Source organism: Emydura macquarii, unplaced genomic scaffold (genome assembly GCF_026122565.2).
Source record: "Emydura macquarii macquarii isolate MOO-44397 ecotype Brisbane River unplaced genomic scaffold, CSIRO-AGI_Emac_v2 contig_3080, whole genome shotgun sequence".
In the NCBI taxonomy this organism is placed as follows: domain Eukaryota; kingdom Metazoa; phylum Chordata; order Testudines; family Chelidae; genus Emydura; species Emydura macquarii.
In genome coordinates, this window is record NW_027133217.1 from 6,240,416 (window position 1) to 6,267,637 (window position 27,222).

The 27,222-nt window shown below is 47.2% G+C and overlaps 1 protein-coding gene across 1 annotated transcript in view; it reads right to left on the reverse strand.

Annotated features, from left to right (window-relative positions):
* CCDC12 (coiled-coil domain containing 12) overlaps nt 1-17,335 on the reverse strand; it is a 72,438-nt gene extending 55,103 nt beyond the window's left edge. The window contains exon 1 of the mRNA XM_067530459.1: nt 17,129-17,335. Coding sequence (XP_067386560.1) covers nt 17,129-17,281 — 153 coding nt within the window. The 5' untranslated portion in view covers nt 17,282-17,335. The remainder of the gene's footprint in view (nt 1-17,128) is intronic.
* Nucleotides 17,336-27,222: the final 9,887 nt, after the last annotated feature.

Sequence of the window (27,222 nt, forward strand, 5' to 3'; positions counted from 1 at the left end):
TGCTAGCTAGCATCATGTTTCTACCATGTGTGCTCTTTGCATTCTTGCGTTACTAGCACTCAGGGCTGGGAATTTGGTTCTGTTCAACTCAGGCTGTAATACCGTACCCATGAATTAAAGAGCACACCCGTTCCTGCTGCTCTCTCCCCACCTTGATATCATAATCTCTGTGTGTGACACTGGTGACAGCTGCTTTTGGACTGGAGCTGGGGGACTTCTCTGCCTGGCAAACCAGCTCCTTCTACCCTGAACTGGTGCAGAACATGGCGTTCATTTACTGTACACAGTATGCAAAAAGTTCCTCTCTACTATTCAGCTGGCTCTGTGACAGCAGTTTAACGCTGCTCCCAGAGGGTTGGATGGGGGCAATGCTGGTGCACAAATAAGAAAAAGCTATATTTGGAATAGCCCTGAACAAGAAGTGTCTATTTATAATGTACTATCCTGTTGTGTCAGTAATAGATAGTATTTACACAGCTTTTTCCATACAACTATACCCTCAGCTACAAAGAAAGCAATCTCATCTCCATTTTATAGGTGGGGAAACTGAGGCTGGGAAGTTTGCTTAAGGCCACGCGGCAAGCCAGAGTTGGAATTTGAACCCAGAAATTCCTGGTTCACATGCATAGTTCACTAGACCATGTCTCTTAAGACTTACAATATTATGCTTACACATGCACATTTTATTTTATATACTCTCACTGACACCCTCGGAAACTGAATCAGATGCTGGCGATGGGAGGGATCTAAGAAGTTATCTAATCCTTTGCCCTGCTAGTACAGCATTGTTCCCTTTTTCACTAGTACACTCATGGTACATTTAAAACTAGACTGGACTAAAAATGGGGTTTCCACCATTCTCTTGGAAGAGTATTCCACAGCCAATGGAGATGGGATTAGATATCAACGCAACGAGCCTCTTATAAATACCTAAAATATCACACTGTACGGAAGATTTTTTCCTCATATGAAGCACCCCGTTTCCCCTTTCTCCCAGTTATCCGTACCCGTCACCTTACTTCCTTAAACTCTAGTCTAGTCTGTTGTCGCTGAGTACATCCTCAGTGCATGTGGAAGATGACCCTGAAAGTGACACATTACTGAAGACAATCTTTAGTCTGTGCCATTTGACAGAGGATCCCAAGAGGCAGGAGCCAAACGGCCGCCTTCCCTATCTTTTTTTAGAGGCTGAAAGTTGTTTCATCTCTGAAATAGCAAGCATGAAATTCCCAGACAGCCCTAAACCACCAAGAATTTAGAAAGACAAGATTTATTTAACAGCAGAAAATCTTATTAGAAGAAGGATGGTCTTGTGGTCAAGGCCCTGGACTGGGAGTCAGGAGCTCTGAGTTCTATTACCAGTTCTGCCATAGACTTCTTGTGTGACTTTCCTCTGTGTCTTAATCCTACATCAATACAACAGGGATAATGCCTCGTAGAGGAGTTGCAAGAATAAATCCAGTAGTGCCCATGACACACAAGGAACGACGGCAACGGTAGATAAAACAAAAGAACCAGCACACGTAACGTATCTCGTCTTAAATGCTGCAAAAACTGATTTAGACAGGTACCGTTTGTGTTACCATAAATAAACAAAATCTTATACTTCTAAAGCAGTGGTTCTCACCCTATTTACCACTGTGGGCCACATACGCAGCTCTCTCTGTGTGTTACGTGGGCCACATCCACACAAAACAAACTACCTTGATGTCATATGGGCCACAACTCTGTGCTGACTGGGCCACAAGCGGCCCAAGGGCCACAGGTTGAGAACCACTGCACTAGAGAATGTAACCTCCTATTCCAGCTTGTCCCTTCTGCTATGACCTAGCCGGTCCTAGCACATCTCAGACTCAGCTTCTGGTGTCAAGCATCTCATGTCATTCTCATGGCATCTTTCTGTGATTATTCCATTACCCCTCTTAGTTATATTGCTTCCCCCCCCCGATCTCCTTCACCTCACTTCTTCTATGGAACACTCGCTGTAAATTTCCTAAATCATTCAGATGGTATTCATGGCTTAGGATAATCAGTTTTGGTTCCCAATTTTCTGTACCACTTTCACAGCTAAAAGAGTCTTTTGAAAGTTCACACATGCAGACACACCTTCCAGCTACCGAATATCTGTGTTTCAGATTATTTCTCTCTGGCTGTAAATACATCACCTTTGAAACACTGATGCTGTGTGAGAGACATTTTGAATAGCAGAATGATGTGCATTGGCTATATTTAGGGAACTAAGATCTTAAAGACAACAAATTTCAAGCCCCATTAAAAAGAGATAGTGGGTTGTCAAATGGAACCCAAAAAAATCTGAAGGTAAAAACATTTTCAAGTTTCAAAGGAGGTGTTAGAAAAAGAGAGTTAAACAAGTGTGTGGGAGGGAGGGGCTCAGCTTGAGTTTTAGCCATATTATTCTCCAACAGACAGCAAGCTATTCAATTTAAGTGAGTCAACTTCAGGCAATTAAGAGCAAGAACTCAAGACTATACTGAGGCTGCCTCCAGATTCATTGCTCACTTCAAAAACAATAGATGCTAGTTCAAATTCCAGTGGAAAAAAGATGCCCTGATTCTCCCACTGTGGGCTATTTAAACAAATTGAACAAAAATTTCTGGTGGGCTGGAGGCAGGTGACATATGAAGTTTCATTTGAAGCAAAAGGACAGAGGATGTGTACCAAAGGAGAGTTCTCACACCCTCTTCCCCCCCAATTTCCCCATGTTTAGTATTAGTATCATAACTTATCTGCATTTGTACTACCCTCTGGAGCTTGTATCTGTTCACTGCGGGCGTATAACCAGCTACAGATGAAAAGATGCCTCATATCAGTCATCTATTTCCATGGAGCCCACTCAAAAGCTCCAGCCGAAAGAAGACTCATACTGCACAGCTGGGACCACTGAGCAGCAGATTAAAGGAGCCAAGGTTTCAGCGCAGCCCAATTTGTGTTGAAAAGGAGCAGTTAATCTTTTTTATGGGTACAGATGGAAAAAAGGAAAAGCTATGTAAAAACCCTCTGTCCATTACCATGGCAATGCAAAAATAAGTCAAGATAATGAGCATCATGAAAATGAGATCCCATAAACTTATTGCCAGTTTCTCATGTGAAAATTAATCCTCATTTACAAGATAAATATGGGGTCTCAACAGGGTTTTATTATATTACAATGTTTTAATGCTGGGGAAAGTGAAGGGAAGGGAAGATGTCCAAGTGAGTTTGCAGTAGAGTTTTCAAAGATTTGCCTCCAAATGCCAGTTGTTAGATTGCTTTACTGCTTTTATGCAAAAATGAAAAGTAGCATCTTATGGAAATTGTAAAACGCAACAACACAGAAAAAGTGCTAGTCACGTTTAGTTTGCCATTAGCATATATTTGCGACAGCTTGGTTCTATTAAATACTCAGCTCAACCAACAACAAAGCTGCTTTAAAAATTAAAACCCAAAGAATGTGAAATCACACATAGATAGCAAGAAATAGGAATAAAATGAGGTCGTTTGCTGCTGTACATAAGTAAGGAGACAGCCAACTTGGAAAGGTGTGGACTTGTAGTCTAATCATAGAACTGGGAGCCAGGGACTTCTGAATTCTCCACCGACTTGCCATGTGATCACTGGTAGGTGACTTGACATCTCAGCTTCAGTTTGCCCATCAGTAGAAAATAAAGATATGAGCCTGTCTCTCTTTGGTTTACTATGCTCTACGCCCCATCTGTCTCCCAAAGGAAATGATGAAAGGCCTACTGCTTCCTCGGTCTAGTTTGACTAGGTCTTCCTATGTGGCAAACAACATACAAGCTCGATATGATTCAAAGACAAAGAAACAAGTACATAAAGATAAAAAACCCCAGCCATTTCTGTCTGAAATTTTACCTACTGTTGTTAAAGTAACACCCCAGACTATTATAAATTGACAAACCACCGGAAAATATCCCCCATTTATTTACTTTGTGCATTTAGAAGCAATGCATCTAATCATTTTCAGTTTCCCCTGCATAGTCAGTCATTTTCCTGTTTGTGTGGACCTTTTATAGAGCAATGGCAGAGAGTAACTCATTTTAGAAAATGGAAAAAATATGTAAAAACCACAAAGGCTTGCAGGGGAAACAGGACAGGTGTAGAACCTAAAACTGGTTTTAACTTTGTTTCAATTTGATCAGATTACAAATTAACAGCATCCTTTTTAACCAGATTTACTACTTTTGTGTTTAGCATTTGTGCTGCACGTGCCTTGTTTCTGTATATTTGTATGGAAAGTTTGATCTCTGCACTAATAAAGTTTTTTCCCTCTATTCAAGCCCTCCTGTCTTCCTAATCTTGTAGAAGGAACCAACTAATAGGAAGCAGATGCAAATCCTCAGTAATTCACCATACAGGAAGGTCTTATAATTTTCAACATTTGATTTTAATGCTCAAATTTTGCTGTTAAATAAACGTCTTCCCTCTCTCAAGTACTCTGAATTAACAATACAGTAGCAGCTTCCTCTCCTAGCAAGAACAAGCCACAGACTTTATCACACCAGCAACAGCCAATGAACACTTCCTCCCCCATTTCAACACCCAAAGGTTACACACAAAATTATTTCAACATTAGAGATTAAGCAGCAAACCCCAGTGTTTGAGACAAGCAGTGTCTGAAACAACTGCACTGTTAGTAATATTTTTAGCAGTATATTTTCAAAGTAACCGATTGTGTGACATGGGTCAGCTCACAAGAAAGGCAAAACAGCTCACTTGATTCTTTATATAGATAATTCACAGACCCACAGCTTCTCTACGGTATTACCAGTGAGGAGAGAGAAAGAATACTTTGCTATGTATTTTAATTATAAAAATGCCTCTTTACAGTGAAACTAACTATCTGGGCCACACATTGTGACATCTGTGGTATCCAACAGCAACTAAGAGAAACTAGGGTTTCTCCCCTTTACATGCTCAGTTTTCAAAACAGCATATGGTAGATGGATTCCAAAATCTCCACTTAGAATACATTGAGGCCTCAACAGTTCTAATGAAATCATGCTCCAATTTACATGGTGTTTTCATCTACATACAAATGTACCAAAGTACACGCCCAGAAAGTATCCCTTTGAAGAGTCTATATCACATGACTTTTTTCTGGTTTTGAAACACTATAAACTTCATAAGGAAAAGGCACTCAGACACTTCAGTGATGGTAGGAAGGTCAAAATCCTAAAACAGACAAGATGCAGATGTACAAATAAGATGGTTTCTCAATCTCTCAGACACCATCTTTCCACCATGGATGTCACCTCCCTATACACCAACATCCCGCACAATGATGGCAATGATTGGGGGAAGGCATTTATTATATTTTTTAACATTAATACATCAGAATCATAATAATTCATGTGAGATATGCCATGTCAGGTACAGTTAGAAAGGCTATAATGTGCTAAGTAAGATGATAATGTTTATGTTCATGTGTTATGGGTGTAATGGAAGGTATGGATATCTGTATTTTATCTGTATTTCATATTGCACTTTGTTTCTGGGTGACACCCCAGACAGGATGGCTGCAGCACTAACCTGCTTAATGGCCCGTTAAGGAAACTCACAGGTACAATGGGCCCAGGGGGAGAAGCCAGGGATATACCTGATGAGTCACCAGGACTTACTCATGTGACCCTGGACTCCATCTTATTCCTGTAAATTTCCACAAGCAGCATGGCAAAGGCCAAAGGACATAAAAGGCAGCTGCACCACATCCATTTTGTCTTCAGTCACCAGTTTTCAGCCTGCCTCTGGATCAACTCATCTACAACTGAACTGAAGCTGTGAAACAAAGGACTGAGACCCATCCAGGTACTGGATGTACACCAGAGGGACTGTACAAACCTGCAAACTCCACAATTCTATTAGAAACCTGATACATATGGACTTTCAAATCAATTGTGTGTGTCTGATTGCTTTAATTATTTAACACTTCTCTTATAGTTTGTTTCTTTCTTTTTATAATAAACCTTTAGTTTTAGTTACTAAAGGATTGGCTGGCAGCATGGTATTTTGGATAAGATCCAGACTTATATTGATCTGGTAATGAGGCTGACCCTTTGGGTTCAGGAGAAACCTTTTTGGTAAAGAGCATAGAATTTTAAATAACTGGTTTCTTTGCTGGACCTAGTGGTTGATTGGGAGCCAGAGACTGAAATGCAGTAAAGGGGGCTGTGTATATTTTTATTTTAGCTTCTTGATAACCAGTGTGGGGAATCAGAAGCACTGTTTATGGCTGGTTGGGAAGTCTGACTTCAGTGTCACACACCAGTGCTGGGAGAATCTGCCCTCCTTTTACAGCCCGCCCTGACCTTGGCATATTAAGGTGGCTACCCTAGGCATGGACAGGTCACAGACCCCACCAGAACAATAGATGCAAAACCTGTAGACATATCTCCACTGCTACAATGATCAACACCCTCTCAACACACTTTTCAATATCCATGGGCCCTACACATACCTACCACAACATGTGGTGTACCTCACCCCATGCGCTAAATGCCCCAACAACCACCATTTGGATGAAACCAGACAATCACTACACCCTCGAATGAACTCACACAGAAAAATGATAAAAGATAAACACCATATCACCTGTGGGTGAACACTTTTCACAAAACTATTGCTCTATAGCTGACTTTCAGTCCTCATCCTCAAAGGAAATCTGCACAAAACCTTCAAAACAAGTGCAGGGGAGCTAAAAATCATAACTTTGTTAAGACACTAAAAATCACAGACTGAACAGAGACACTGGATTTATGGCTTATTACAAAGAAACTGTAACCCACTAACAACCACCCCCAAACTGCCTCTTCCCCCTCTTCCTCCCTACCTTTGGAGGGATGTTAACAGGCCACTTCACATTGAATGGTCCCTTGAAATATGTGTTAATAACTTATGCTAAACAATCTGTTCCACACTGTATTTAGCTGTGACTTAAGGCTTCCCAGCCCTGAAGAAGAGCTCTGTGTAAGCAAAAAAGCTTGTCTTTCTCACCAACAGAGGCTGGTCCAATAACACATATGACCTCACTCACCTTGTCTCTCTAATATCCTGGGACCAAAACGACCACAACATCACTGCATGCAATCTCTTAAACAAACATTTGCAACAGAAAAAGAGATAAAGCTAACAGTGTGTCATGCCAACAAGCTTAATGGAAAATTATGGAAGCTTGGAATAAGATTCTCTATGTACAAAGGGTGGAATTTTCAACAGTGCTCAAGTGATTGAGATTTACAAGTCCAATTGAAATTCAACAGAGCGTGTGCTCTTAAGTCACTTGGAAAGTCCAGCCCTAAATTTTTTTATGTTGATTCCATGCAAGTATGCCCGTTTAATACCAGTGGCTAACTTCTGATTTGGGGTTAATTGTAAAAAGAGTTTTCCTGCTCCAAACAGCACTTTGGACCTAGTCCTGTATTCCATATGTAGGGCACACTCCCTGACAACTTCAATTCGGAACTGCAATACTGGGACCTAAGAGTCAAACTCAAAACCTGCAGTGCAAGTAGGTTTTCAGTTTTCCATGAGGAATGATACAGCTCCCCCTCCATCTTATTTTAATTGACTGTAAATGAACAATGTTGAGGTTTAGGCTTTACAGTCCCAATCCTGAAACACTTACACATGTGAGTATTCCCATTGACAATGAGACTGCTCAAGTTCATGAAGTGAAGCATGTGTTTAAGGGTTGGAAGGACCTGAGCCAGTAATCATGTGTCTAAAAGCTTTAGAGAATATGGTCTCTTATATTTATTGAACTGTGTTTCAAAATCTATAATCAGATAGCAATGCTGCACTCGGTAGCTAAGTGATGAGCCTAACTTTATTCTGTAGCAATAATAACCTCAACAAAAAGTGAAAAGCAGCATTCTGTTTAGTTATTTGATTTTCAGCTGTTTAATAGAAAAAAAGATTGGCCATATGAAAGAATCAGACATATAGACTACACGATACTATGAGAAAATCTTTAGTGTATTAATTAGTATTAACAAAATAAGCTTTAAGCAAGTTGAAAAAATGATGACGCAAATACAGTACAAATGCAGCTGCTACTTCTTTACACTTTTGTATAAAATGCATGAGATGTCAGATTCTTCCACTCCGCTGCTGTACCGAATGACTAAGTGATAAACTTCTCCCCAAGCATTCTCTCTTATGCTCACCATTTGGGAGAGGCTTGCTCTTATCGGTATAATATGATGGACACACAATTACTTAAGAGAAAACTACCTGTTTTTCCCATCACAGGTTCCCAAGAGCTGGAAGCACTTCCCGCTCCCTGTTTCAAAATTAAAATTCTTAAAGTTAAAAAGACTGATTGACATCATTATGCGAGCGTTTCCCAGGCTGGCATTAGAAAAACCGGTGCTGCTTTCTTCTTAATTGGACGTGGCACCAAAAACATCAGCTAAGTGCCAATTATGTAACCAACCTCTTTCAAAGATATTTAAATATCTTAAGCCTGCAGAAAAATGTTTAAGGCCCTGTTAAACATTACAACGCTGTCCTGTACACTTCCTCTTCCACAGAGAAACAAAAAGAGGGGAAGTTTATTCTTCAAAAATAACACTGTGCCCATATTGCCACTTCATACAAATTTCTCTTGGATACTAAATGAAAGGCTATTTGAACTTTTATCAGTTTTACTCCTTCTCCAGCTACTGACAAATATATCTATTTGTAGGAAAATCATGTGGAATCAGTACAATCGGGTCCTGGTCTGTGACTCGGGCTCTCTTAGGCACCATCACAACACAAATCATCATACAGGGGGGTTAAAAGCACCTTCCATGTGTGCTAGTCACTTATCTTAAAGTGATCTTCCCACCTGGCTGGGGAAAGGGAAAACCCCTTTGCCTAGAAGCCCAGGACAAGTAGCAGCACCAGCTGAGCAAGTAAACGTGTCAGGTTTCCTGCCCATTGGATGAGAACAGGGAAGGAGGGTGCAGGTTCTGAGCAACATCAGACACAGCAACTCTGAGCTGCCAGTTAGAGAGGAGGGTGAACAGAACGGCTGAGTAGGAGTGGATCAAAGAACTTAGTGGTAAGGGGCTGAGCAGAGCATAACTACTGAGCTGCCAGTCAGAGAGGTGATGAATGGGCCTAGCTCAGGGGCAGGCAAACTACTGCCCACGGGCCGCATATGGTCCATCTGAGCTTTTCATCAGGCCCTCCAGTTCAACCAGTGGTCCGTGAGCTCCATTCAGATGGTCCGCAGAAAGGTTGCGGAACAAGCTGTGCAGCCTGGCAGCGGCCACTCCCCTCTCCCAGCCCAATCCCTTCCACCCGACCGTCTCCCACCATGTGGGCCCAGCGGCACCCTGGCTGGAGCACAGCAGCCATTCCCCCACCACCACCTTTCTCCAACCACGTTGGCCCAGCAGCGCCCTGACTGGAGCCACTCCCAAAGCATTAATGGCCCGCCATACCATTTCGATACCCAGATGGGGTCCTCAGGCCAAAGTCTGCCCATCCCTGGCCTATCTGGTGTGAACTACACGCAGTGCCGAAGGGGATAAGACCCAGGCAAGGACCTCTGCTGGGCCTCACCCTGAATGTGTTGATTAGCGTACTGATCAGGGGTCTATAGTGAGTGGAGAACCAAAAAATGAGATTTAGGCAGCTGTGTAATTTTCCAGCCCAGTTGAAATAGGCTGCACAGCAACTTCTAGAGCCTTGTAAGTTTAGCTGCAAAAGCTTCAGCCAGGCAGACTTTGATTTGATTTTAAGAGAGAGAATAAAGCTTGCAAGCTAAAGGTCACAGTCAGAAAATGGCTAGCTATCATCTTCGTGTCAGAAAGATAAAATGTTGTGTACCGGTACTTTGCAGAAAGCATAAGACACTTTGTCATCAGGACATGCTGCTTGTAAGTGGGTGTAAGACCTTTAGAATTGGCTTCCTAAACATACAGAGCTACTCTGCTGTTCATGTGAAATGCATGGAAGCAGGAACTGTGTCACTTTGTCCACAAGAAGCTCCCATCACTGATTGTTCCATAAAATGTTCATTGAAGATCTTAAACTTGGATACCTTGTTTAACACCAGTTATAGAGTTGTTAAACATGACTTCAGTTTGAGATTTTGAAACACATTGCAACTCGCACACCAAAGATGGCCTTAAATATAGCTTGCTCCAAGATTAACATCCACAGAGGGAAATGCTTTAGAAAGAAATACAGGGTCTTAAAAGAATTTCTCAGGAATACATTCAGAAAGCTCGGTTTTATTACCATACTTGGCTGACGGATCCACTCACTGGCCTATAGCTCAGCCAAGAGTCTGCATACATCAGCTTTGTGTAGGATGGAAATCCTGTACTATCTTTGTGATATAGTACACTTGGAATCTGGGGCAGCTGATGGTATCACACAGGGAATAGATCAGCTTTAGCAATGGTACGGATTGAGTCAGAAGAATTCAAACCAAAATTCAGAATGCACAGCAGAGACTATGGGCTTTTCAAATGTCGTGTTGGCCAAGTTTAGATAAGATAATTATGCTATGCACTGCACCAACCACAATCACCTCTATTGTGTATTTCTAAAAAGATTATCCCTATCTTTAAGAGTGAGTTTGTTTTGGAATGCGTTATCTAATTTTACTATTTAAAGTGCCAAATGATAATAGCAGTTTCAAGCTGTGGCTGACACCTTTGGTGCTCCTTTTAGCTACTTCAGAAGCATCTACCATCTACACTCAGTTGTTGGTCAAGCCCTAGTACTGAAGATAGTGGTTCACACCTATTAGTTTTGGTTCACACCTATTAGAAACATACTTCAGAAACCAAGGCTATGTCTACACTGCAAAGTAAAGTTGACGAAAGTTATGCCGGCGATCTTCTTTACTTACCATTCTTTACGCTATAATTGCGTTGCTTATGTATATTCACACAGTACTCCCTCTGTCAGTGGAGTGCATCCACAGCTGGTGCTCTAGCATCAACAGTGAGAGCAGTGCACTGTGGGTAGCTATCCCAGTGTGCAACTCGCCACGTTCTCCAGCTAGGAGTTGTGGGAAGGTGGAGTGGATCGCAGTGCATCATGGGTGCAAGCTCAAATTCCCATAACGCAGTTTTTTCTGTCCCATCATTGCATGGGCTTCTGACTATAGTTTCCCTCTTTCCTGTGCACCCGCCATCTCTGTCTGAAAGGATGGATCCTGCACTGCTCTCTACTGTTGTGGTCAGTGCTCTGAACACATCGCAGCTGATCATGCAGCATATCATAAGCTCTGAATCTGAACAGGAATCTGTGGTGCCTGCCCTGCTGTGTGCCACGAAAAGGAACAATGCCAGATTACTTTTTACATTCATGGAGCAGGTGCACACGGTGGATCGGCGCTACTGGGCTCAGGAAACAGGCACTGAGTGGTGGAATTGCATCATTACGCAGTCTGGAATGAAGAGCAGTGGCTACAGAACTTGCGGATGCACAAAACCGTCTTCCTGGAATTGCGTGCAGAGCTCACCCCAGCACTATGGCGCAGGGACACCAAAATGAGAGCTGCCCTGGTAGTGGTGAAGCACGTGGCGATCATTGGGTGGAAGCTGGTAACTGCAGACTATTACCAGTCAGTTGCAAATCAGTTTGGAGTCAGAAAGTCCACCGATGGGGTTGCGTTCACGCAAGTGTGCAGGACCGTTAATCGCATCCTGCTATGAAGGACTGCGACTCTCGAAAATGTGCATGAAATAGTGGATGGCTTTGCAGCAATGGGATTCCCTAACTGAGGAAGGGTGATAGATGGCACGCATATCCCAATTTTGGCCCTAGACCATCTTACAATGGAGTCCATCAATAGATAGGGGGTACTTCTCTATGGTATTGCAGGCACTTGTGAATCACGGGTGTTGATTCACTGATATCAACATGGGGTGGTCAGGAAAGGTGCATGATGCACGCATCTTCAGGAACACGGGCCTGAACAAAAAACTGCAAGCAGGGACTTTCTTTCCAGACCAAAAGATGGGGGATGTTGAAATGCCCATTGTGATCCTGGGAGACCCAGGCTACCCACTAATGCTATGGCTAATGAAGCTTTACACGGGAAACCTGGACAGTAGCAAGGAGCGCTTCAACAACAGGCTGAGCTGGTGCACGACAGTTGAATGTGCTGGTGCTGCCTTTATGGCAGGTGAGACCTAAATGAGGAAAATATTCCCATGGTCATAGCAGCCTGCTGTGCGCTGCATAATATTTTTGAGGCTAAGGGTGAAAAGTTCCCCAGCGGTGGAGCGTGGAGGCGGATTGCCTCGTGGCTGATTATGAGCAGCCAGATACTAGGGCTATTAGAGGGGCACAACAGGAGGTTATTCAAATCAGGGAGGCGTTGAGACATCATTTTGACCATGAACACCAGTAACGTGTGTTTCTATAAGGCATTCTGTTATGCTTTGTTAACTTGCCGCTTTGCATGAAAATTTTTGTGTGTGCAAATGTGCCAATTGCCACTGTGTATTAATTCTAGCAGCAATACCATGTGTAGGAGAGAAATAAAGATTGATTACCTTTCAGTGAGTATTTTTCTAATTAAACAGCAATAAACAACACACAGAAAACACTTAATTGAAAGGGAGATAACATTGGAGATAACACTCCCAATGGAGGCTCTCATAGTTGTGTGTAACTCCAGCTATTATTTTGGAAGCTGTCCGAAGGGGTAGAGTGAACAGGGTACTGCGACGAGCCGAGAAGATGCAAGGAATGTGCAAGAGGAGTTTGGAGAGTGCATAGCAAGCAGTTCTGTATGGGCTGCAAGAGGGGGCAAGCACATGTGTTCTGCCCACAGCGCAATTAGGGACTTCTCCATTTGCTCCTCCATCATTTTTGTCATCCGCTCCTTGCCCACTAAAATTTGCTCCTGGCCCTGCTTTCTCACCTGCCTATCTATTTTTAAATTTTCATTGACTGTCTCTCTCCACACCTTGCGTTCTTGTTCTGCATTGTGCGAGAATCAGAGCATCTCCCAAAACATGTCCTCCTTGCTCCTCCTCAGTCATTCCTTATCTGGCAGAGATGCTCTGCTGGTGTGGAGGGGGTTCCCATGAAGGCCACATCTTCAGAAGCACAAGAAACAGAAGCATAATAGTGCATTCACAGCATCGAATCATAATAGTGAAATGTACCTCTTTCTCACTGTTCCTGGCAAGCACACAGCCTAGTGAACGCCCTAAACATGGCGTGTTTGACCCATGGGGGGGCACATTCAAGATGGAGCAAAGGGTCTTGGTGGTTTTGTAAGGGGATCACTGCAAGTGACTAGGGACAATACTGAAAATTCTGCCACCATTTTCCACGGGCAGGAGTCATGGAAGCCAATATCTCACTCCTGAGAGTAAGGAAGGATGCAAACGTGCATCTCTTGCATGTGTGTGGCTTCAGACCGGGTCCCGATGCTGCTCACCTGTGCGCTGCTTTGGTCCCTGCACAAGCGATTGTCGATTGGCAGTGGAAAGTTTCCTACAACGGGGGCAGGAAAAAAGCAGCTCTGCTAAGGAACGTTCGGCAGAGGGTTGGTGAGTATCTCAAGGAAACATTCCTACAGATCTCTCTGGAGGATTCCCATGAAATCTCAGTGTGTGCATTAACACACTGTTCTGCCCCACTCTGTAGCTGCGCAGGGGAACATGAAGCACACTCAAACACAGCTAGTCTTGTACATGTCTATCCCTTTACCCACTTCCAGCATACAACAAAGCAAAGGACAGCTCTACCTCATGTAACCGAGTAATATCAACTCAAAACGATCACTTACCACGGATCCCCTCTCCTGCATCATGCGTGCTAGAGACGGAGTGCTGGGACTGGCTTGAACCCTCTGGGGTCAAGAAGAGGTCCTGGCTTGCCATGGAGGATGAGATGGTACAGACGACAGGGTCGTCTGCTTCCAACTCCACTTCCTCATCCATCCCTTCGTCCTCTGGCTTGAGTCCGCTGGCCACTGTCTCCAGCACCCTCCAGGAGCCATTTATGGTGACAAAACAAATTGCAGTGTCTACACTGACACTTTTGTTCATCTAACTTTGCCGCAAAACACTCTATGCCTCTCATCAGGGTGGTTTTATTTTGTTGGCAAAGTAGGACAGTTTTGTCGGCGGGAGGAGCAAAACGCTGTAGTATAGACAAGGCCTAAGTCAAGCACTGATACAGCCCAAATTATAGGAATTCTTAAGGACACTAACATAGGCAAATTTATGAGCATACATCCTTACTTTTCAAGGAAAAGATCTCGTGTAGAGATGTAGCATTACAATTAAGTGGGATCCTACTGGCGCTTAAAATATTATCTGGCCACACATTGCATTTGTTTACTTAATTTTGAAAACTACACAGTGAGGAAACAAAGTAAGCCACACATTACACGCATCCAGCATGATGCAACTGTTTTCTACCCTGAACAAGGTCAACACATTTATTTTGCATGTTCGTGGGCAGCACAACAATGAAAGCTTTCATTCTGTAGTTTGCCTGAGAAACGGATTTACAGCATGAAGTCTAAACCAGAAACTGAATAAAAAAGTGAGCCATGTTCATGCCTGGTGTAAAGCCTACGACGTCAAAGGTATGATAGATGTGTATTGCAATACAGGTTTTCCAAGAAAAGACCAAATTCTTAACTGCAGGGATTTCTTCTGAACTTCCAAAGGTACTAGCCAACCAAAAATGACTCAATACCTCTGAAGAAAGAGTGAAAGTCTCAGAACTAGCCTTTTTCTCACTATGTGGACACTACAGTTGTGGTTGACTCAACTCTTAGAGACATGACAAGTCTCCCACAGCGTAAGCAGTGTCTCCCGCCAACTAAGTAAGGAACGGCTGAACCCCATCTGTCTTCCAAAGGCAAAGAGACGAAAGAACAGGGCAACACATGGTACTGTGGACAGGAAAGGAATTTAATAGAGGGGATGGAAAAAATATATCAACTCTTTTGAAAGTACCGAGTAAAAGTACAAAGGCTCTGTGCTGCCTGGTGATTTATCTTATGTGCCAGTCCATATAAGCAACAAACTAGTGTCTTACTTTCTGCAACCCCTGTTAAAGACCAAGGATAACTAAAGAAAAGGAACTAACAGTTTTCAAGAAGCCCTAGCTAAAGGGCTCAGACTCAATATATTGTCTTTAAAATGACTATAACCGACCTGTCCTGAGACCCAACAACTGCAAACCTCCTTCCTACAACCTGTCTGGGGAGCAGGAAGATCTTCCAATTCTACCTTTGAGGAAGAAGAGAGAATGCCCTGACCAAAACTGACTTAACACAAGTCATTTTGTAGTGTCATCCTGAATTTATCTGCCAAGACACGTATACAAACCCTACCACCTTAATATCTAAACATCTTTCCAGAGCGATGCAGCAAGCAGTGATTGCAAGGCCTTTTTTTTTTTTTTAAACTATCCCAGAAATAATTTCAGGCTAATACAACACATTATTATTACATAAGCCTAGACGGTGCAGTCATGGACCAGAATCCCATCCGCTAGGTACTATACAAAGAAGCAGTTCTTACTCCAAAGGGCTTACAATCAAAGGTCCCACGTATGTTGACTATATACCATTTTCTGTTGTGTTCTGCATTGCTCTGTAGTGCACCGGCTAGTGATTTTAGTCTGTAAACTCTTTTGTAGCTGAGACTTGTTATCTATCCATTTGGTATAGATCACCTATTGTATAGCAATGAGTACACTTACAGCAATCATGATGAGACTTGCAATGTAAGATATCATATCTCAGCATCATGAAGTAAATGTTTTTTAAGACAAAATCCATGAGGTGGCAACTAATTTTACACACACACACACAGAATTCACACTGTAATGAAGATCAAGCCATCTGAGTCATTCACTGCCCTCTCCCCTGTGAGATGAGAAGTTACTCAATAGGACTCATGCCCCTCTTTCACAGGACTCTTCCCTCACTCACCCAAACAAGCCTCTCTCATATTTATTGTCTTCATACTAAGTGTTCCCTGGGTCCCCCACAAGTGATCTGGGGCTGGTATGCTATCATTTATCATTGCAAATTTACCATCACAAAACACAAAGTTATGAAACCAAAGTGACAGGCGATAAACACATGACAGAGAAATGAAACTCCCAAGTCATTATCATGCATCTGACACTGACATGTGCATGGTCTGAGCAAATCACATACTCTGTGTGCTTTTGTTTCCCCATCTGTACCATGCAAGTAATGAAATAAAACCCTCCTCATAGATTGTGTTGGGGCTTAATTAAGATTTATAACTCCCCCGGCCGATACCTCAGAAACTGCTATGAAAATACAAAATGTGACAGTATTCATCCCAAATTTATACATAACTCTAACCACTGATTCCCCCATTTGTGCACTTCATTTTGGGGCTAATTTATTATTTTAACGTCACCCAAAACTAACGGCGCTAGGTGCCACCCGATACAGAGTAGCAGACCTGAGCCCAAGGAGCTCACTAGCTAAATCCGACACGGTGCAATGAAGAAGGTGGACAAGACGACAGCTAAGAGTAGAGGTGGAAGAACGAAGGTGACGTCAGCGCGGTTACACGGTCATTCAGCAACGGCTAACCCACAGCACGACAAAGCCACGAGGACGACGAAGTAACAAGCAGCAGAGCAGGGCCCTGATTCTGCAGTCGGGCCCACAGAGGGGAACCCCGGCAGCCATGCAGAGCGGGACGGGCGGAGGAGGCTGCGCATGGACACCCAAGCACAGGGTCGGGGGCTCCAGGGGCAGGTTACAGAGTACCACGGGCAGGTCCCACTGGGGCGCAGGCCTGTCCCGCCCCTCCTGAAAGGTTCCCCCAGATCCCCCCCGCACCCCTAGGCCTTGTCCCAACCCCCATGCACACACACCCCCACCCAATGCCCTGCTCATCTACGGCCACACACACACACACACCTGTCCATCAACGCGCCCCACTGTCCCTGTGCAGCGCCGTGCACCTCCCACCCACCCACCCTCCTCTCACTCTGGCTGGCCTCCACTGCCCTGGCCCCCCACCCACACACACACACACACACACACACACACACACACACACACACACACACACACCCGGCTCCTCCCCCGCCACAGGGCCCCGCGCTGCCGGGCCCGGCCGGCTCTCCTCACCTGGTGCGCCGCTGTCCGGCTCCGCAAGGCCTTGAGCCGCTCCCTCCGCCGCAGCGCCTCCTCCTGCAGCCGCCCCACGGCGGGAGCAGGGGCCGGGTCGGGAGGCGGAGCTGGCCCGGAGCCGGGTCCCGAGCGGGCCACGGGGGCCGCCATCTTCCCCCAGGACCGGCAGCCACCGCGCGCCAGGACGGGCCAGGGGCGGGGCGGGGCGGAGGGGGGGGAAAGGCCCGGCCAATCGAGCGGCTTCCTCCAGGCCACGGGGAGCCCCGAGCGCATCGATCGGAGCCGGAGCGGGAGGGCCCGGCAGCATGAGCGGGGAGGAGCGGGGCAGGAGGTGTGAGCAGGGCGGGGGAGGGGAGCAGAGGGGCGGGGCAGGAGGAGTGAGCAGGGCGGGGGAGGGGAGCAGAGTGGGAGGGGGAGGAGGAGCAGGGTGGGGGAGGGGAGCAGAGTGGGAGGGGGAGGAGTGAGCAGGGTGGGGGAGGGGAGCAGAGGGGCGGGGCAGGAGGAGTGAGCAGGGTGGGGGAGGGGAGGGAAGGGGAGGAGAGGGGCAGGAGGAGTAAGTGGGGTGGGGGAGTGGGGAGGGGAGGGGGCGGGAGGAGTGAGCAGGGTGGGGGAGGGGGCAGAGGGGGGAGGAGTGGGGAGGGGACGGGGCGGGAGGAGGGGAGCAGGGTGGGGGAGGGGGCAGAGGGAAGGGGGCGGGAGGAGGGGAGCAGAGTGGGGTAGAAGGAAGGGGGTGGGAGAGGGGAGGGGGTAGGAGGAGTGAGCAGGGTGGGGGAGGAGGGGAGCAGAGTGGGGGAGGGGTAGAGGGAAGGGGGTGGGAGAGGGGAGGGGGTAGGAGGAGTGAGCAGGTGGGGAGGGGAGCAGAGGGGAAGGGGCTGGAGGAGTGAGCAGGACAGAGGAGAGGGGTGGGGAGGGGCGGGAAGAGGGGAGCAGGGTAGGACAGGGGGTAACAGGACGGAGAAGGAGGAAGGAACTAGAGACTGAGGAAATGGAAGGAGGGTAAGAGGGGGAGAGCTAGGGACAGGACAGGAGCAGGCCTTCCCTTCACTGCGAGTCTCTAGGCTTGCCAGGGTTGGTGGGATCCTGGCCCTGGCTCCCCACAGGATACCTACGATTCCTGTCCCTGGGCAATTCCTGGCCCCTAGGTCTCTCCACGCACAGGATGATGACAATCTGGCTCCACGACTCTGTAGGTCCGTCCATCCCAAAGCAGTGTGTGAACAGAGACACAAACAGCACACTGGGTTCATTTCACCCACTCCCAGGGTGGCGCGTGGCAGCGCTATACAGCAGTGTGGTACAGGAAGGGAGAAGAGTCCCACCTCCAATTGAAAGGACAGATGGATTTAGGGAGCGTGAACGTAAATCGGCGCTGATGGATTTCCTAATATACAAGAACAAGAAGAAAATAACCCTTCTTACACAATCCCTCTTTCGGCCATTTACGTGACTTTAAAATAGCTAAAAGGGCAAAATCCGAGGGTTTTTTCTTCTCCTTTTCTTCATGTTCACTCCAGAGTCCTTTGGCGGGCAATGATTTGTTTGTGGCCCTCACAAGCTTCTTCTGACGGCTTGGCCCCTGCATTGCCGCTGAAGGGTACAGCTGTCTTCATGGACCATGAGTAGAGGTGTGCTCGTGAACAAAGCCGGGTCCTAACTCACCAGAGGACAGCAGAGTCCCCGTGACCCTTGCAGTGTGTGGTGTCTCTGCAGACAGTGACAACCATGGGCAAAAACAGCCTGAGGAGAATTCCCCTTGTGAAGGGGACCTTCCCGTTGGCACATACCCGACAGAGGCTGCTTCTGTATCAGCTGCAACTCTTCCCTTCCAGGATAGCCGGTTCTCCAGCACTCTGTTTCAATGACCACTGGTGTAAGGCCCCTTGTCGAGGCCAGCAGCAGAGAAGATTTGGGCCCAGTGAGTCCAGTTAGTGTTGAATGTTCTAGTGGTTTCTGGGATGTGAACACCTGAGACCTCCCCAAACTCATTCCACTGAAGAGCCCATTAGTAAATAAGTAAATAGTCAATAAGTAACATTTTAGAAGCAAATAAGTTATACTAAACATAGCCTTTAAGTTAATAACTTTCCAGCAAAACTGCCAGCCACCTCATTGCTGCTTTGCTTTTTTGCTACCACTGGGAACCATTAATGCACTGAGCAAAGATCAAACAGGACGCCTGGGGGAAATAACCTTTCTGCGGCACAACCTTCAAAGCCGGAGAGGAGCCCTAGTTCGACCGTTTATACCGTCATTACATCCGCATTGAATTGATGCCATTACGCAGCAAGCTACCTTGCCTGCTGGTGATAAGGCGGGTTTGCAAGCTCTGCCTCTCTCCTGTGGCAGCTGCTTTTACTTCTTGGCTGCCAGACTGAACAGAAGCGCGCTTGGCTAGGTTTCAGGACAGACACTTATGTCTGAATAAGAGAGATTCTCACATGCTGCAGGTTCCAGTAACCATTTAAGGCCCTGGATCCAGTGCCCATTAAAGTAAATGGGAAGAAAGTATCATTATCCCATGGAGAAACTGAGGCACGGAGTGGTTACCTGACTTACCCAAGGGCATATACAGAGTCACTGTAACACATGGGTTACAGCTCCCAGAGTTCCTGACTCACAGACCCATAATCGGACCACTAGAAAACACCTCTCTCAAGTTAGGTGTTAGTATTTCTTTATGCACAACACAAATGTATCTCTGGCCTTGTCAGAATTACGTTAGTGTCACGAGCTGTTTTTGAGAGAAAGTCAGTCCCACAACAGCCTCTGGCAGTTAACTAAACAGGAAATCCTGCTGTTAAAAATAGCTTGTGACAAAAATCAGTGAAGAATTAAACAGTTCAAAATGTGAAATATATATAAAACTTTCTAGAGCCTCACACTACAGGTATTAGGCAGGTCATGTTGAAAGGGAAAATATCACACCCTGGTTCATGTGCTAAATTAAAGAGTATTGTTATGTTAGGGTCTCCTAAATCCACATTTTAGCTGGTTTCTGCCTAAATGTAAACAAAGAGTGAGGCTATCTGGGTAAATTCAGGTATAAAGGCACTGATCCTGCATAACAGAGGGCCCTGGGAATGATACTAGATGGTCCTATTTGACTGACCTAGTGGGACAAGGAGTGGGGGAGATACTGGGCCAGATGGACCCACTGGTCTGATCCAGGGAAGCAGGGAGTAGCGGGGTTACAGGGCTAAATGGGTCCATCGGTCTGATCCACAGTGCAAAGGGGACAGGATCAAACCAAATATATATCGGGTGTTGAAAATGGATAAAAATTGCAAAGCTCTCCTTTGCAAGATCTGCATGAACGTTTCTGGTTTACTGAATCCAAATGTTTGCATTTTAAAGAATTGAAAAGCGGTTATATTAAGCAGCTGTCAAGGCGAACGTATAGAAGTAGCATTGTCAGCAGCCAGAACGTGCATAATGAGACAACGGACAAAGAAATCTGTAGGTTCAGGGTCAGAACGGGCGAAGGGCAGGAACAAATGCATCTTGTTAGCATATTGCTTATCTGCTCAGAGGTCTTTTGCAGACATTGAACTGGAGAGGGGACCTGTTTTTAAGTTTATATTTGATAGAATGCCTTTGTAAACATGTTTGTTTGTTATGACTTGTATAGTTCTTTACAGAATTTGTACTTGGTCCATCTAAGTACCAGCATTGTTTTAAATGGATGTGTAATGAGATTTTATAGGCACTGTATCGGTCATGTGAAAATACTGAAACCATATCATAGGTGCCATCCACACATCTCCTTTTTAATCTCATCCCATTTCATTTGTTGTGCAGGAGACCTCGCTGCCCTGGGAGGAGTAGTCCAAGATCCCAGGTTCAACTCCCAGCTGGCCAATTTTAGCTAAGTCATGTCACAGCTTTGTGCCACAGTTTCCCCACCTGTAAAATGGAGCTAACACTTATCTACCTGCCAGAACAGTTAATTTATTAATATTTGTCAAGTGCTTAAAGATCCTCAGGTGAAACATTCGTGAACTGATACAGCCTGGAACTGACACAGCTACAATGCCACTTTCAACCAGTGGTGCTGGACCTATGTGTGCTTCCACACCCCCTGGCTTGAAGAACAGTCGTAATAACAAATGCCAAATACATGGTTTCCATCAACAGCTCCCCCACTATAAAAATTGTTCCAGCACCCCTGCATTCCATTAGCATGTCACTTTTGTTGGTTGCATATACAGTTGCACCTGCACTACCACATGTGTGCTGGGGATTTATACAAACAAATCTAGGCAGGCACTGATCTTTTCATATGTGACAGCTGGCCTCTTGTCTGACACTGCAGGGATTGAAGAAGGCACCACCAGAGTGAAAAATAGGAGCAACTCGTGCATGAGCTAAAGAGCCAAGCTGTTATAGGTAAGTGCTGTAACAACTCGTATCCTCTGCAGATCGGCACAGAGTGGGCGTGGTAACATACATTCACCAATGGGTCACACATACACAGAACTGCTGACATGCAATAGTGCACATCGACAGTAGGCGCACAATTGCACACGCACAAATGCATGAGAATTTTCTGACTGAAAATCAGGCCTTCAAAATAAAATGGCCAGGGCACCAGTGGCAACTTTTCACCCCCCATTAAATAAGGTGTAAAGCTGTAGCTGTCATGGCTGCCTGAGCAATTTATTCCAGCAGTAATGTTGCATGGAGAGTGGTTGGTTCAAACAGATGTTAATAAAATCATTGCTCAAAACATGCTGAGTCAATGAAACCCTCCTGGTGTTTAGATAAAGCCAAAGTGTATGTGAACAGCTGACTTTTCCCCACCCCCCAGCTCTAAAATGTAGTTTACATGCCCTGGGTCAAAACTCACCACCTTCCTGGGGTTCGACTCAATTAACACACACACAAGGCAACAAAAAATTCTGTCCAACCCTTCTTCCCAGGCTTGGGTGCTCTTAGGTCTCCTCATTTAGGTCTGCTCAGCTCATCCCCTTAGTCCTCTCTGCCTCAGGCTATGTCTACTCTGCAGCTGGAGGTGTGATTGCAGCATGGGTAAGCATACCTGTGTTAGCTTTAATCTAGCAAGGGCAGATACAAAGAGCAGTGAAGATGCAGTGGTATAGGCTTCAACGTAGCTAGTAGCAATGCAAGAATGTGCCCAGGGCTCCGGGCAGGCTTGTACAGTCCAGGCTGCAGCATTCTTTGCATTCTTTTTAGTGACACTAGATCGATTAAAGCTGGTGCTGGTAAGTCTACCCAAACCGCAATCACACTCCAATTGCAATGTAGACACAGCCTCAGACTTCAGATCCCTCTAGTAGGACTACCACCTTCTGAAGCCTACATCCTCCCTTGTAATTGCCTCCCAGGCTTGCTGTTACCTATAGATGTTTCAGATTGGGACCAGCTTCAGGACAGACTCCTAAACCTTCCAGATATGGTCCAGTGTGTGGGGAGGCGGAGGGTAGCCTGGCCCCTCTCTGTCAGTACATTTCTGTCTCAGGAAGCTCATTCCTGGGAAGCTGGCACTCAGAAGTAGCGCAGCACTGGATCAATCAGATCATCCCCTCATGAAATTCGCAGCAGGGGGTAGATGAATGCCCCTAAAATATAAATCAAGCACAGACTGCGTTCAATGATCCAAAGGGACAAAATGAAGAAGGGCTGGTGTCGTCCCTCGCCAGGCTTGAGCTCATGCCGAGATCTGCCATTGGCGTAATAAATGATAATGGACGAATACTTTGCACTTCTCATCCACGGGCGTCTGAGAGCTTTATGGACGTTAATGGAGCCTCCCAGCAACCGTGGGAGGTTGGTAAGTGGCTTATAATTCTCATTTTACAGCTGAGAAAACTGAGGTCAAGGAGGATAAGTGGTGAGGTTACCCAGCACGGAGGTAGCAGAGCCAGATACAGAATCCAGGATACCTGGCTTCCAGTCCGTTGATCTAATCACTAGACCCTACTCCCTCCTGGAACTGAGCTTGCTCTGTTAGCAGCCTTTTCCTTTAACTTCTGCACTTGGATGTCATGCCACGTCACTTTTTAACGGTTCCAGTTGAGTGCTGGCACTTGCCAGGGGTCCCAGCTTCTGTTGTGGGGCAAGACACTTGCTCCATCTTAATTCCCATGACCCGCTCTGTAGGACACTCATCCTCTGTTTTAAATGGTGTAGCTTTTGGAAGAGCAAAATATCCAACGTTTACATAGCACCTTTCCTCCCAAAGCGATTCGTACACTCCCCAAGCTGCAGTGACAACCATACCCAGGGATCACTCCCTCCAGCAATGAGATGCATCCAACAGCCGCACTCGACAAAGGTTAGGACCGGAAGTGAAAACGAATGCCATAGCTGGCTGACACCACAGCGGGAGGGAGGCATGGCAGAATATTAGGACCCATGTTGGAACTGAGCCAGGACTCTGGGTTTAACACCCTGAACTGACTTGCTTTTTGGTTGTGTTACACCCCTTTCCCCAGACCCGACCTAAGGTAGGTCTACCCTTACAGTGGGTGTAGAGTACAGACACTGCACACCCAGCCGTGTGGACGGTGAGACACCACTTAGGCAAGTAGAATACAGACATGTCAGAGTCCTCAGGGTACATATCCTACACCCCCGAGCAGTGCCGCCCCTGTCTACACTGCTGTTTGTAACAGTGTTGTGTCCCAGAGCCTTTCCCCACTGCCTCCTCCCTGCCGGAGCCTGTCACTGCCACCTGTAGCTACACCCTGCAGTGTGGATACAGCCAGCCTTCCACTACCGCGTGTAGCTACACATACCCTATATACCGCCGCAAGCGTAGACAAGGCCGTATAGAGACTGTAAGCTGCTCAGGGCAGGGACCTTGCGTTCTGGTCTGCTTGTAAAGCACTGGGCATGCCGTTAATGCTGCACAAACAATGAATAAGAACTCTTGCAAAAAGCACCGGGAGGGGGGGGCGGGTCTCGAACAGCCAGGTCCAAGGTTTTCAGAGTGCTGTTAGTGGTATGACAGTAGCCCTTAGAGACTCCAGCCCTGGTGTGCTAGGCACTGTACAGACACATCGTAAGAGAGGCTATCTGCCCCCAGGAGCTCACAGTCTAAATAGATAGGATAAAGGGAGAGGAAGGGACTTACCCAAAGTCATACAGCAAACGAGGGTCAAGAACTGAGGTCTTACGATGCCCAGTCAAACGTTCCAGCCACCAGTACCTTTCCCAGGACGTGATTTTAATATAGGCTCAGAGCAAAGCACACCAACTACTGAACGATCACCAGCATAACCTGCAGTGCCCGGCTCTTCCGGGGCAGCCTCCCCTTCAAGGGCTGCCCGTGCCCAGCCCTGCTTAACTTGCAGGAAAGCAAAAGGAACCTGTCCCAGTGGGCATGGCAGGATGTTTACAGCTGTTTTAATGGCTTCAGTACCAATTGCTTAAAAAAAACACCTGGGTACAGAACTTAAAATACCAAGCCAGCGCATCCGACACCAGGCACGGCGACCAACCCCGGAGACAATCAGCCCATGGGTGCCAGGCACGAAGTATCACATCTTTGCGATTGTTAGGTCAGTTCTGGAGGCCCTGGCTGAGTTTGGGGCCCACAGAGGCTGAGGATATTATGATGGTTATGCTGCTTATCCACCTGGCCCCCAGGCAGGGCAGCGGGGCAGAGAGGCTGAGGAATTATTATTACTGTAAATCCCCAGCCTTCAGTTCAAAGGTTTCTGAGCTGCTGTGACTGTTAGTCGGGGGCCCCGTCCTGCAGACTGAGGTGGGTGGCCCGCTGGCATCAGGACGCTGCTTGTTTAAATAACTGTTGCAGGATCGGACCCCATATTGCGACGGTCCTGCCCACACCTCTGGGGTCCTAGGTTCCTGGTCCTGCTCCCAGTGAAATGAACAGCAAAACTCCCACTGATGGGAGTCAGGGCGGGGGGCGCTGTGCACCTCTCCGTGAGAGGGGCAGGTTGGCAAGGCTGGTTGGCAGCTGGCGCTGCGAAATAAGCAGCGTCATCCCAGCCTGCAGGCTAATCACACAGCCGTGATTACAGTGCTGCCACCAGCTCGTTAGCGCGCACGGTTACTGAGCCAGCTCAGGCGCCCCCAGCACCCCACACGGAGCGGTGCCCGGGATCAAACTGTGATGCCAGCCGACGGTCAGCGCCGGCGATGTTCTCTGCCCGGCAGTGAGGGCAGAGGGGAGCAGCTCCTGGGCCTGCTGGATGAGTCTCACTGCTACGGCTCCCGCTGAGGCTTGGGGACGCATGACAGAGACGCCATATCGTCTGGCATAAGCGCCTCCCCTGGGCCCAGGGGGAATAGCCTATGGCTAGGTGTAGGGCCAAGCTGGCACAGCCTCCCGGGCATGGGGGACATTTCCGGGTGTGCCGGGGCAGAACAGGAGAGGTAGCTCTGCTGAACGCCCGAAAAGCCCCATAGGGCTCACTGCAGCGGGAATGTCCGCTCCCCGAGGGGCTGGGCTGCCCTAGCCTGTGCCGGTCCCACACCATCCTTTGCCGGCCCTGAGAGGGAAGGTGTCGAATGCCCCTCGGCTCTGCTTGTGCCACTGCAGGAATGACGCTGGCTCCTACGAGCCAGGAAGCAGCTCTCTAGGGGTGACGAATGCAAGGGTGATCTGACCCCCGCCACGTGTTTCACGGATGGGATTGCTGTGGGGGTCAGAGCGGAGCAGACAGTCTCAGCACCCCCCATCCCCAGGATTGCAAGCCAGTAACCACCGCAAAATGGAGCAGCCATCCCGGGGGCGAGCTCCTGGACAGCCTGGCTGGCCGACTGGGGGAAAACCAGGCCAGGGGAGGCTGCACAACTGGGTCCTGGAGCAAAGGGTGTGTGCACCAGCTCCAGGAGACAGAACTGGTCTAGCTCGGATTATTTTCAGCTCAGAGTGGAGCCAGGTGGGGGCACGTCCTCGGGCAGCTAGCCTCTCCCATCACTTGCCCTGCTGCAGCTTCACTCTAGTTTTAGCTCAGTCAGAGCTGGGGCGGGTACGTCCCCTCGAGCACTGTGCGCCGCCCGCTTGCAGTGTAAACATAATATAATACCCAGTGACGAGTGAGCGCGGCAGTGACTGGGGCCAGAGGGAAGAGAAACTGAGATCAGGCTGGTACCACGAGCTCCCCGGCGTCCTAAAATGATGTCCAACTCTTGAGCTTTTTCCTGTGACTCAAGAGGGAAGCCAGCCAGAGGATGAAAGTAAATATGCCTGTGGGTTGTCAGCTGTTCTGAAGTCGTTTTCTCCTGATGCTTTGTTCCCCGGGTGAATAAAGACGCTCGGTTTGAGAAGCTGCTGGTCGCTTCACAAGCTCCCAAAGAGAAGATCAAGCAGCTGCTCAAACCCACTCCGGCAACACAGTAACTCTGCGGCTGGCACAGATGGGGTGTTGCACCCAGAGCCCCCTCGAGTGTGGGAGGGTTGCAGGATTCCACTCTGAGACAGGGAAGGGTGCAAGGGCTGAGGGGGTGCGCTCAGAGCTGCAACCATGACCAGCGGGACAGCTTGTCTCAGTGCAGACGTCTCCCCTTGCACTACGGGCTAGGGCCTGCGTTTGCTACCCTGCTGTGAATACCCAGTGAAGAGGCAGCCCTGGAGTTTTACCGGGAGGTAAACTAGGCAGGTGCTGTGGGGACCTGTCTCTCTCAGAGGCTCTAGCAAAAAGTTACATGATGCAGCGGCTCACATTGGGCAGAGACCCTGCCACTGAAGGAAGCAGAGCGCTCTGAGGCCCAGTTTAGAGAGAGCACGGACCACCACAAGGTCAACCCCAGGTGGGGAAACAGCACCCATGGGAGACACTCCCCGTGCCTCGTCTCCACGAGGCTGTCACAGCCAGCTAGCTAATGGCGGGTAGTTATCGGCTGTAAAAAACACAGCTTGTTTCCCAGTGAAGACAAATGCCGGAGCAGAGGAGGACACGGCCTTCTCGGTAGAGCAGGGCAAATGGATTGGTCAGTTCGGTGGAAGTTCAAAAAAAAAATGTTTCACTTCAGGTCAAAACTGAAGCTGACATTTTTTTGGACAGTCAAACAAGTCGGCTCTGGCTCTGTTCCACAGCGGGGACACACACCAAGGTCTACCCACATCCCCAGGGAGTGCCTGGGCTAGGCTTCGGAGC